The sequence below is a fragment of the Lontra canadensis genome, unplaced genomic scaffold, assembly GCF_010015895.1.
Source record: "Lontra canadensis isolate GAN:19392208 unplaced genomic scaffold, GSC_riverotter_1.0 scaffold25, whole genome shotgun sequence".
Classification (NCBI taxonomy): domain Eukaryota; kingdom Metazoa; phylum Chordata; class Mammalia; order Carnivora; family Mustelidae; genus Lontra; species Lontra canadensis.
The window spans coordinates 6,761,364-6,773,157 of record NW_022631019.1 but is presented as its reverse complement, the minus strand read 5'-3'; the positions used below and the strand labels follow the sequence as shown (position 1 = coordinate 6,773,157).

The 11,794-nt window shown below is 41.0% G+C and overlaps 1 protein-coding gene across 1 annotated transcript; it reads left to right on the top strand.

Moving 5' to 3' along the window:
• The first annotated feature begins 491 nt into the window (after positions 1 to 491).
• On the top strand, positions 492 to 11,555 carry LZIC (leucine zipper and CTNNBIP1 domain containing). The gene is given in 8 exon segments (XM_032863353.1): positions 492 to 652; positions 5,157 to 5,265; positions 6,240 to 6,375; positions 8,116 to 8,214; positions 10,244 to 10,339; positions 10,512 to 10,593; positions 11,143 to 11,181; positions 11,184 to 11,555. Coding segments are annotated over 7 exon segments (597 nt in total). The 5' UTR covers positions 492 to 652; positions 5,157 to 5,164; the 3' UTR covers positions 11,228 to 11,555.
• The last annotated feature ends 239 nt before the right edge of the window (positions 11,556 to 11,794 follow it).

The window sequence follows — 11,794 nt, the reverse complement described above, 5'->3', positions numbered from 1 at the left end:
GCGACCTCTGGTGGCAGCCGGGGCCTAGTCGAGCGCGGCCGCCGCAGGACCCAGGAGCCGGAGCTCCAAGTTCCGCCATGGACACAGGGTTTGGGGTGGTGGCCGGAGCTGCTCGGTGTCGCGTCCCGATGGTTGAGGTCCGTAGTTGCTCACGTCCAGCCGGGAAAACGTGTGCTCTCCGCCCTCCTCTTACCCGGGCTTCTGGCTTTGACAGCCGCGCTGCGGACACGTGGAGGTGCAGGGTTTTCCTCGGGAGCCCCCGCAGCCTCGCTAGGGGACACTTCCGCAAGGATGCCCTGCCCGAGGCGCCCTCGAGAGAGAAAACGGCGTCCGTCCCTCCTCGCCCCCCTCCGCCATCCCCCATGGTGTCTTCCTAGAAAGAGAAGGGTGCGTGTCGCACGCACGCTGCTCGGGGGGAGTTACGTGGACTGCTGTAGGCTAGTCTCTGGAAAGTAAATGAAAGTACTTGTTCATGGCTCCCTGTTTCCCAGCCAGCTCCTCCTCCAAGGGGGTTGCACTCTGAGCCTCTCGTAGTCCTGATGAACCATTTCGCTTTCCTCAAGTGTATGACACTCAGAACTTCAGCAGCGGGAGGCTTCGGCACTTTGGGACCGGCCAGCAGTGTGCAGAGTTCGAAGTCCTGAGAGACAAGGTGGGCATGAAGGGAGCGCCTCTTCCGCTCCAGGTGGCCGGTTTTGAAGGCTGTTTCGGCAGTTTCTGGGAAAGCTGCACCGCCTTTGTCGGAGACTAGGTGGTGCCAGCGAGTTAATCTTTCTGGGATAAATTTCAAATAACGGGCGGCACCAAGTTAAGGCTTTCAGAGGGCCCCCATCTTCTCTGAAATTTATGTAAAGTAGTTTCATCTCCTTAAGATATCTGGTGCCTTTATACGCTGTATCCGGTTACTGAGTATCTATTCTCTTTTTAGGGCTGAGGATGCTAAAAGGAGACATCAGACTCCTCTGCCAGAGTTTATAGACTGGAGAGAAAGACCAGTAAACAATGTGCTGTAATGAAATCACATATAAGTTAAGGCAGAAATAAGTGCTGAATGGAGAATAAGATGTGAAATGTCGTGGAAGAAGCAGTCGGCTCTCATTATTCATATACCACTTATTTTTCCAGTACTTTCTGTCTGTCCAGCATTATGCTGGATGCTGATGTATAAAGAAGAAGTGGGGGCATCTGGGTGGCTCAGTCAGTTAAGCATCTTCTTTGGCTCAGGTCATGATCCTGGGGTCCTGGGATCAAGCCCTGTGTGGCTCACTGCTCAGCGGGGAGCCTACTTCTCCCTTTCCCTGCCCCCCAGCTCCTGCGATCCCTCTAACTCAATAAATAAAACCTATTAAAAAAAAAAAGTAAAACCCCTAACTCAAAAATAACAATTTAGTGATTGGGAAGGAACCAAGAAAGGAAGCTGAACCTTGAGCTAGACCTTGAAGAATGGATTACCTTGGCTTGATAGGCAGAAAAAAAAATGGCTCAAAAGAGAAGGTAAAAATGTGTGGCACGTTTTGAAACAGCAAGTTTCAGCAGCATATACACTAAAATTGAGACAGCAAGTACTTCAGTGTGGTTAGACTGTAGGAAATTGAGCCCGAAAAATACTTTTTAGGTTTGGCTTTACTTTTACTGGAAAATTCAACAGCTATGAAATAAAGTTTAATTGTATGTTTCCCAGGAAGAATTATATATGAAGCATAGCTATAATAAATTATGTGCAATAAATTACACTTCTGGCTAACCTATTATATGTGAAATTACACTTCTGGCTATAATGTAGCTCATTTATATTTACATATCTTTAATCATTGTAGATAAGTCAATTTTATTTTATTTTATTTTTTTTAAGATTTTTATTTATTTGACAGAACGAGACACAGCAAGAGAGGGAGCACAAGCAGTGGGAGTGGGAGAGGGAGAAGCCGGCGTCCCACTGAGCAGGGAGCCCAATGTGGGGCTCGATCCCAGAACCCTGGGATTATGACCTGAGCTGAAAGCAGCCGCTTAACGCCTGAGTTACCCAGGCGCACCAATAAGCCAATTTTAAAAGATAAAGTAGTAAGAATAGATTTTCATTGATTATATTCTATTTTGAGTGTAATGTAAGGAATCCCTGTCATTGAAGTTCACATACCAGATCATCTGCTAATGATGATAATAGGATAATACTAGGAATAATCATAGGAATAAATGATAATAATAGGAAAATGTTAAGTGCTTTAATAAGTTACCCAAGGGGGGCGCCTGGGTGGCTCAGTGGGTTAAGCCGCTGCCTTCAGTTCAGGTCATGATCTCGAAGTCCTGGGATCGAGCCCCGCATCGGGCTCTCTGCTCAGCGGGGAGCCTGCTTCCTCCTCTCTCTCTGCCTGCCTCTCTGCCTGCTTGTGATCTCTCTGTCAAATAAATAAATAAAATCTTTAAAAAAAAAAAAAAAGTTACCCAAGGATTTAGGGTTTTTTGTTTGTTTGTTTTATTTTGGTTTGGTTTTTACAATTTTTATTTAAGTAATCTCTACACCCAACCTGGAGCTGGAATTCGTGATCCCAAGATCAAGAGTTGTACGCTCCACTGACTGAGCCAGCAGGCGCCCCAGGATTTAGGTTTTAATGAATGTTTATATCTAATATTAAGCAAAATGTGTTTCCTGAAAGGAATGTAAGTTCAATTTTTATAAATGGAAAAACTTAAATGCTATGAATGTTAAGGTAAATGTGTACATTATCAACACACCGAAAGCAGTAACTTTCCTCTACACTAGCAATAATTAGAAATTTTTGTTTTTAAGTAAACTTTACGCCCAATGTGGGGCTGGAACTCACAACCCTGCGATCAAGAGTCGCATGCTCCACCAACTGAGCTAGCGGGGTGACCCACAATAATCAGAAATTTTAATAGCAAAAAGTGTTTTCTGAGTATTAACTAAAAAATACAAAATGTCTTAGAATAGCCAATATTTGGGGAGGGGGGTGGGGGTTTGGGTGAGCCTGGTGGTGGGTATTAAGGAGGGCACATATTGCCTGGAGCACTGGTTGTGGTGCATAAGCAATGAATCTTGGAACACTGAAAAAATAAAATTTAAAAAATAAAATGCTAAAACAAAACAAAAAGAATAGCCAATATTCAAGACCTTTGGAATAAAACAATACTTTTTAAATTAACGATCATGAAAGAAAGCTGAGATAAATGGAATAATATATTGCTTAATAGGAAGATTCAAATTACAAGGATATAGATCTTTTCGTATTAGTTTTTAATTTTAATGTAATCCTTATCAAAATTTCTGTTGCATTTTTAAGGGGATTTCACAAGTTGAATCTTTAGTTCATCCAGAAGAGAAAATGCATAGGAATAGCCAAGAGTTATTGGAGGGAAAATTCTGCAGTAATAAAGGCAACTCCTTATCAGTTACCAATGTACACCAGCTCGACTGCTAACAGTTACAATAGCAAGGTATTGTTTTAGGACCAGAACATCGTCAGTGAAACCAACTTGACTCTGTTTCTATTGAGTCTATATAAAAAGTAGAGTAGGGGCACCATGTTGGCTCAGTTGGTGAAGCATCCAACTTTAATCTCAGCTCAGGTCTCAATACCGTGGTCGTATGTTCAAGCCCCGCGTCAGGCCCCATGCTGGATGTGGAGCCTGCTTAAAACAAGCAACCAACCAATGAAAGTGGCATAAGTACTGACTAGTAAATGGTGTTAGGGTAACTGGCTCCCCATTTGAAAGAAAATAAAAGTTAGACTTCTATTTTACAGCATTAACAAAAGTTGCAAGTGGCTTAAAGAGCTGAATGTAAAAAAAGAAAAATTTATGTAACTCTTAGGTACAGTAGATATATATTTTTAAATCTTGAGATGGTTAGGGCTGCCTTCATGGGACATAAAACTAAGAAGCCTTAAAGGAGGGGCGCCTGGGTGGCTCAGTGGGTTGGGCCGCTGCCTTCGGCTCGGGTCATGATCTCGGAGTCCTGGGATCGAGCCCCACATCGGGCTCTCTGCTCGGCAGGGAGCCTGCTTCCTCCTCTCTCTCTGCCTGCCTCTCTGCCTGCTTGTGATCTCTCTATCAAATAAATAAATAAAATCTTTAAAAAAAAAAAAAAAAAAAAAAGAAGCCTTAAAGGAGAAGATAGATTTGGCCACTAAAATAATTTATTGTGGGGCACCTAGGTGGCTCAGTAGATTAAGTGTCTGCCTTCAGCTCAGGTTGTGATCCCAGGGTCCTGGGAGGAGCCCTACATCGGGCTCTCTGCTCAGTGGGGAGCCTGCTTCTCCTCCCTCTGCCTGTGCTTTCTTATTCTCTTTCTTAAATAAATAAAATATTTTTAAAAATAATAATTTGTCATGACAAAAACAGTGAAATTTAAGAGATGAGATAATATTTGCAACGTAACTACAAAGGCTTTGTACTCCTATAAATCAGTAAGGGAAAGATAACCCAGTAGAACATGGGCAGATTTCCAAAGAAGAAATCATATCAAACTTGTTAATGCCCATAAGGTAAATGCACATGAGACCAACACAGTAAGGCTAGGAGTGTTCTGAGTCCTGGAGAGTAATAGGTAAGAATAAAAAAGAGTGTTATAATAAAGCTTCTTGTAACACAAAGTCACACCTTATCTATTTCTTTGTAAAACTGTGTTTTCAGTTATCAGATTTGTTTAAAGTAAGATAGACCAATAGTGAAGATTTCTTTTTTTTTTTTAAGATGTATTTATTTTTAAAGATTTATTTATTTATTTGAGAGAGAGCGCAAGAACACGAGCCAGGGGAGCAGCAGGCTGAGGCAGAGGGAGAGGCAGAAGCAGGCTCCCAGCTGAGCAAGGAGCCCAATAAGGGGCTCAATGCCAGGACCCTGGGATCATAACCTGAGCTGAAGGCAGCTGCTTAACCCGCTGAACCACCCAGGTGCCCCACTAGTGAAGATTTCTGCTTAACTTGTCAAGTCAGTTAGGAAGCCTGCCGGTCATTTTTGTGGGATGTTACTAGTGTATTAGTTAAACTTTTATATGTAAAATGAAATTCTCTTTGCACAACTGTCTTTCCCACACCTGTTGCTCAGAAAGCGTATAGCCCATTTTAATTTGTACTAGTATGTTAAATCATTTCAAATAACCAAATACACACCATATGTGGGCTTATTGTTCTACTTAGAGATCGAAATGGCTTCCAGAGGAAAGACAGAGACAAGCAAATTAAAGCAGAATCTAGAAGAACAGTTGGATAGACTAATGCAGCAATTACAAGATCTGGAGGAGTGCAGGTAATTGTCTAACCGAACGCTGCTCTGCTGTCCGGTGGCTTTTTCTCGGCCAGATTCTCGGCGGTGGGTGCAGGCCCATGTGTGATTTTGGTTTTCCCTGCCGTGTTCTTCACAGTGCTTTGAAGTAGAAATAGCAGCACCTACCTTGTCTCTCTTTAGTATTTAAAGTGGTCCTGCCTGGTATATACTTGACCTTCTAGTGTATTTTCAACCTTAACTGTTCAAAGGACCAAAACTGTTCATGGCCTTTTTCAACAGAGGTGAAAAAGAGGTGGTTGGAGGTATTTCAAATGAAGAGGCCAAAATGATGCTTGGCCCAGAATAGGTGCTCAAGAAATGGTAGCTGCCATCATTTGTAGTAAATGTTTAATAAATGGCTTGTTCACTTAGTGAATAAAAATAGCCTCTTGGCTAACTGATCATAATAAAAAAAAAAATAGCCTCTTCCTCAGGTGACAGGTAATACATTGCTGTTGTATTTCACGATGCACAAAATTTTACCTGCCACTAAGGATGGGGATAAAAGTACCCACTATTTTGTCAAGTACCTGTTGTTTGTCACGGACTTCCTATAGTTCATGTAATGCTCATAGCAGCCCTATAAGGTAGGTACTGTATCGTCTGTGGCTTATAGATCAAGAAACTGAGGCTTGGCTGTGTTAAATGTCTTGCCCAGGCTTATGCGTTGATTCATAGACGGCTTAAAAGGAAGTTGTTATGTGGTTTGTTGAGTGTGCCTCGTTTTGGTAAAAGAAAAATGTTTAATTATCAAAGTAACCACATTGCAGGAAAACGCCCATATTACCAACATCTGAACCCATCTGTTATTAGCATTTTGTCATTTCCTTTCAGCTTTGTTCCCGCAACATATTTTTTGTAAATATATGTAGCTGAAGTCTTGGGGTACAAATATTAAGATTGCTTTTTTCACTTGGAATTCTGTGCTTTTCTCTGTTATGTTCACTGCACTTCAGAGAGGAACTCGATACAGACGAGTATGAAGAAACCAAAAAGGAAACTCTGGAGCAGCTAAGTGAATTTAATGATTCCCTGAAGAAAATCATGTCTGGAAATATGACTCTGATCGATGAACTAAGTGGAATGCAGCTGGTAAGCATAATTTACTTACACTGGTGACACAGGTGGTTTTCTCTCTTTTTTAGTAAGTATGTTTAAAATAGAAAAAAACTCTGGGGGTTTGACTTCTAGATGAGTGCTGAGTCTCTGCATACAGGTAGAGCAGCATAAGCTTCCAGATCTTCATTTAGGTATGTATTTGGCTCCAGTGACATGCGCAGAAATAGCAAAAGGAAACTAATTTTTTTTTTAATTTAAATTTTAGGTAGTTAACGTACAGTGTGATGTTGGTTTCTGGAGTAGAATTCAGAATTCAGTGATTCATCACTTATGTATAATACCCAGTGTTCATCCCAACATGTGCCCTCCTTAACACCCATCACCCATCTAGCTCGTCCGCCACCCACCTCCCTCCCATTTATCATTTATCAATGATAAATGATTCTTTATCATTAGGAATCTCTTCTGGCTCTTTTGCCTCTTTCCTTATTTCCCCCTTCCCATATGTTCCTCTGTTTTGTTTCTTAAATACCATATATGAGTGAGATCCTGTGGTATTTGTCTTTCTCTGACTGACTTATTTCATTTAGCATAATACACTCTAGCTCCATCCACATTGTTACAAATTTTATGATTTCATTCTTTTTGATGACTGAGTAATATTCTGTTTTATATATATATATATATATATACACACACACACACACACACATATTATATATGTGTATGTATGTGTGTATATATACATATATGTGTGTGTATATACACACACACACACACACACACACACATCCCTTTTTTCCATTCATCAGTTGTTGGATATTTGGGCTCTCTCCATAGTCTGGCTATTGTTGCTAATAATGCTGCTATAAACATTGGGGTGCATGTATCTCTTGAAATCTGTATTTTTGTGTCTTTTGGGTAAATACCTAGTAGTGCAATTGCCGGATCGTATTGTAGTTCTATTTTTAATATTTTGAGGAACCTCCATACTGTTCTCTCAAGTGGCTGCACCAGTTTGCATTCCCACAGTACAAGAGAGTTCCCCTTTCTCCACATCCTTGCCAACATCTGCTGTTTCTTGTGTTGTTAATTTTAGCCATTCTGGGGCTCCTGGGTGGTTCAGTCATTAGTTCTCTGCTCTGCCTTCAGCTCAGGTCATGATCCTGGGGTCCTGGGACTGAGCCCCTTGTCAGGCTCCCTGCTAAGCAGAGAGCCTACTTCTCCCTCTCCCACTCCCCCTGCTTGTGTTCCCTCTCTTGCTCTCTCTTGCTTTCTGTTAAATAAATAAATAAAATCTTTAAAAAAAAAAATCTAGCCATTCTGACAGGTGTGAGATGGTATCATCATGGTCTTGATTTGTATTTCCCTGATGATGAGTGATGGTGAGCATCTTTTCATGTGTCTGTCAGCCACCTAGGTGTCTTCTTTGAAATAGTTTCTGTTCATGCCTTCTGCCCATTTCTTAACTGGGTTGCATGTTTTTTTGGGTGTTGAATTTGTTAAGTTCCTTGTAGATTTTGGATCCTAACCCTAATCGGATACATCGTTTGCAAGTACCTTCTTCCATTCTGCAGGCTGCCTTTTGGTTTTATTGACTATTTCCTTTGCTGTGCAGCTTTTTAGTTCATTTTTGCTTTTGTGGAAACTAAAATTATAACAATATTTGATGAACAAGGAAGACCTATTTGTACTTGAGGACTCGCCAATCAATTATTGTAATATTTAATTCATTGGACTATTTTGTTCAGTTTTTACCTTTCTGTATTCTAGGCTATCCAGGCAGCTATCAGCCAGGCCTTTAAAACCCCAGAGGTCATCAGGTTATTTGCAAAGAAACAACCAGGTCAGCTTCGGACAAGGTTAGCAGAGGTAAAGTTTCTTCAATTTTATTTAATTGCTGGGTATATTTGTTTTCTCAGCTCCAGAATTTCATTATGTTATTCTGAAATTTAAAAATCAGTCAGTTGAGAATGTGTAACACCACCACGAGTAAACCCTAATGTGTACACTATGGAAGTGGGGGATTATGATGTGTCAGCATAGGTTCAGCTGTTGTAACAAATGAGCCACTCTGGTGGGGCATGTTTATGATGGGGAGGCTATGCCTGAGCAGATGTGAGGGGTGTACGGGAAATCTTTGTACCTTTCACACAATTTACTGTGAACCTAAAACTGTTCTGAAAAAATTAGTCTGTTAGAAAAAAATTGATTGGTTGATTTTTTTTTTAAGATTTTATTTATTTATTTGAAAGAGAGAGTAGAAGCAGGGGGAGAGAGAGGGAGAAGCAGACTCCCCACTGAGCAGGGAGCCTGATGCAGGGTTCGATCCCAGGACCCTGGGATCATGACCTGAGACGAAGGCAGACGCCTAATGGACTGAGACAACGAGGTGCCCCCGATTTTATTTTTAATATTTATTTATTTATTTTAGAGAGAGAGAATGTGGGAAGGGGCAGAGGGAGAGAGAAACCTTAGCAGACTCCTCCCTGAGCTTGGAGCCCAACGCAGGGCTTGATCTCACATGCCTGAGATCATGACCTGAGCCGAAACCAAGAGTCAGGCCTTTAACTGACTTTGCCTTGCAGGGGCCCCTGATCAGTTGATTTTAGAGCCACAACGCATAGTTTTCTGACAGAATTAGTCTTTAGAGCAATTATTATTGGTAATGAATATGGAGGTTTAAACAGCATATGACAGTTAAAAGTGCTACTAACTGCTTCTACTTGGACCCCACCTTTAAGGTTTTACCATGCACTTGGAGCCCTGAATTGAAATTCCAGCAAGAATCCATTAGCGATATTGCTCTCTGTGTACGTGGCCTTTGTTATCTAAGAATTTCAAACATCTCTATAAACCTGGTACTTGAGAAAGTCTATTTATAGACTTGAATATAATTAAGACATTAACAAGTTGTTTGCAACCACTGGTAATTCAGTAGCGTAGTGGTTAGAGCACAAACGTAGGTCAGACTGGCAGGATTGGTATTGCTGCTCTACTGTGAAGGTAGGTGACCTTGGGAAGCTTTTTTTTTTTTTTTTTTAAAGACTTTAGGGGCGCCTGGGTGGCTCAGTTATTGAGTGTCTGCCTTCGGCTAAGGTCATGATCCCAGGGACCTGGGATGAAGACCTATGTCAGGCTCCCCACTAAGAGAAAGCCTGCCTCTCCCTCTCCCACTCCCCTGCTTGTGTTCCTTCTCTCGCTGTATCTCTCTCTGTCAAACAAAGAAATAAAATATTTAAAATAAATAAATAATATTTTATATTTTATATATATTATAGTTATATTTATATATATTACATTTATATCTATATTATAAATAAATAAAGAGTATTTTATTTATTTATTTGACAGAGACAGCAAGAGAGGGAAATAAGAACGGGGGAGTGGGAGAGGGACAGGCTTCCTGCTGAGCAGGGAGCCAGATGCAGGGCTCCCTCCCCACCTAAAATTAGTAAATCTTTAACTTAAAAAAAGGGGGGGATGCCTGGGTGGCTCAGTGGGTTAAAGCCTCTGCCTTCGGCTCAGGTCATGATCCCAGGGTCCTGGGATGGAGCCCCACATTGGGCTCCCTGCTCAGCAGTGAGCCTGCTTCCCTTCCTCTCTCTCTGCCTGCCTCTCTGCCTGCTTGGGATCTCTCTCTGTCAAATAAATAAATAAAATCTTAAAAAAAAAGAAGAAGAAGAAGAAGTAGTAGTAGTAATTCTGGGGGCACCTGGCTGACTTGGTCAGAAGAGCATGCAACTCTTGCTCTCAGGGTTGTGCGTCCGAGCCCCATATTGGGTTGCGGGATTACTTTAACAACAAAAAAAAAGTAGCAGTAGTAGATCTGAAAAGCTGGATTTTATGGGCAGAGTGTTTTTAATTTAAGTACCATGTACTTTGCATTCATCCGTTTCAGATGGACAGAGATCTCATGGTAGGGAAGCTGGACAGAGGCCTGTACATGCAACAGAAAGTGGAGATACTAACAGCTCTCAGGAAACTTGGAGAGAAGGTACCTGTATTTAATTTAATATTAAATTAAAAGGTATGAAGTGTCTGGTACAGAACTTCTTGATCTGTGATCCAGTTTGTGGTCCTGAGACATTCCTAACCGTGTTTCTTAGAACCACTTGTTAACATTTGAATCCACTCCCATGGGCTTAGTTTTGTTTTGTTTGGTTTAGCTGACTTCGGACGATGAGGCCTTCCTGTCAGCAAATGCAGGTGCTATACTCAGCCAGTTTGAGAAAGTCTCCACAGACCTTGGTGAGTACCCTCGTAGTTGTGCAAGCCGAGCGTGTGTTACTGCTCCAGGTCACTGTATACCATGGGTGAGATAACAGGATGGCCTTTTCTTGAGTTAAAAGGTAAAACCAGAAGTGTTTTCTCTATAAATCCCTTTTATTGGGTTTATTTCCTAATACTTTTTACTTAAAAATAATTAAATCAATATAACCTAGTATTTTAAAAATACTTGTCAACTAAAAGTAAATATAAAAGTAAAGTAAACTCAAATTTTATATATTCCATTTTTCATTTAAAGCTAGAATGAGGATTTGTAGGCAGTAAATCACCTCATGCATGTCAGATGTTTGTGCAGGAGAAAGCAATTGGGAATCGGCACTGGGAAGGTTTGAGGCAATGCTCTGGTAATACAAGCTAATTTCACTGGGAAGGTTTTGAGGCAATGCTCTGATAATTCAAGCTAATTTCATTTCCTGTTTCATTATCTATGGGAGAGATTTTCCCCTTGGTACCTACAATTATAAATGCACATGAAATAACCTTTTGTCTATCACGTGTCTTTCTCCTTAGGCTCCGGAGACAAAGTTCTTGCATTGGCAAGTTTTGAAGTTGAAAAAACAAAGAAATGACATGGTGTGGAGGCTTGAGACACTGATCACATTCTTGCTGTAAATGGCATTTGTCTTCTAGGGGTTTTGAATCATTGCAAAGAAATCAACAGATTCTTGAAATGCACTGATAACCTAAGAAAAGGTGACAGGAAAACATACTTGTGGCTTCTGGTTATACCCTTCATCATTGTGCTTTGTGTAGGGCTGCCCGCCTCAGTCATCCCAGACTTGTTGGGATGAGAGACCCGTTAGACCTTATTCATTATGGCTTGTGTGTTTCTTTAGAGAGAACAGAAAACAGTTTCTCTGCCTGTTTTTATTAAGCTTCCTTGTTTTTAAGTGCTGACAGTAAATGAAAAGATGTGAACTAAGGATTATTTTTGCTTATAATTTATCCCCACTTATTGGAGTGAAGAGTGTACCAACATCAGTCGACCTCATGTGTGTTCATAGAATTTGAGTTCTAAGTGATCTTAGAAATCCTTTTCATTTTATAAACGAGAAAGCTGAGGCTCAGAAAGAACAAGTTGACTTGCTCCAAGTCTCATCCAAGACAAAGCTGGTGATAAGACTTGGGTGTTCTGACTCTCAGCTTTGTGTCCATTGAGTTT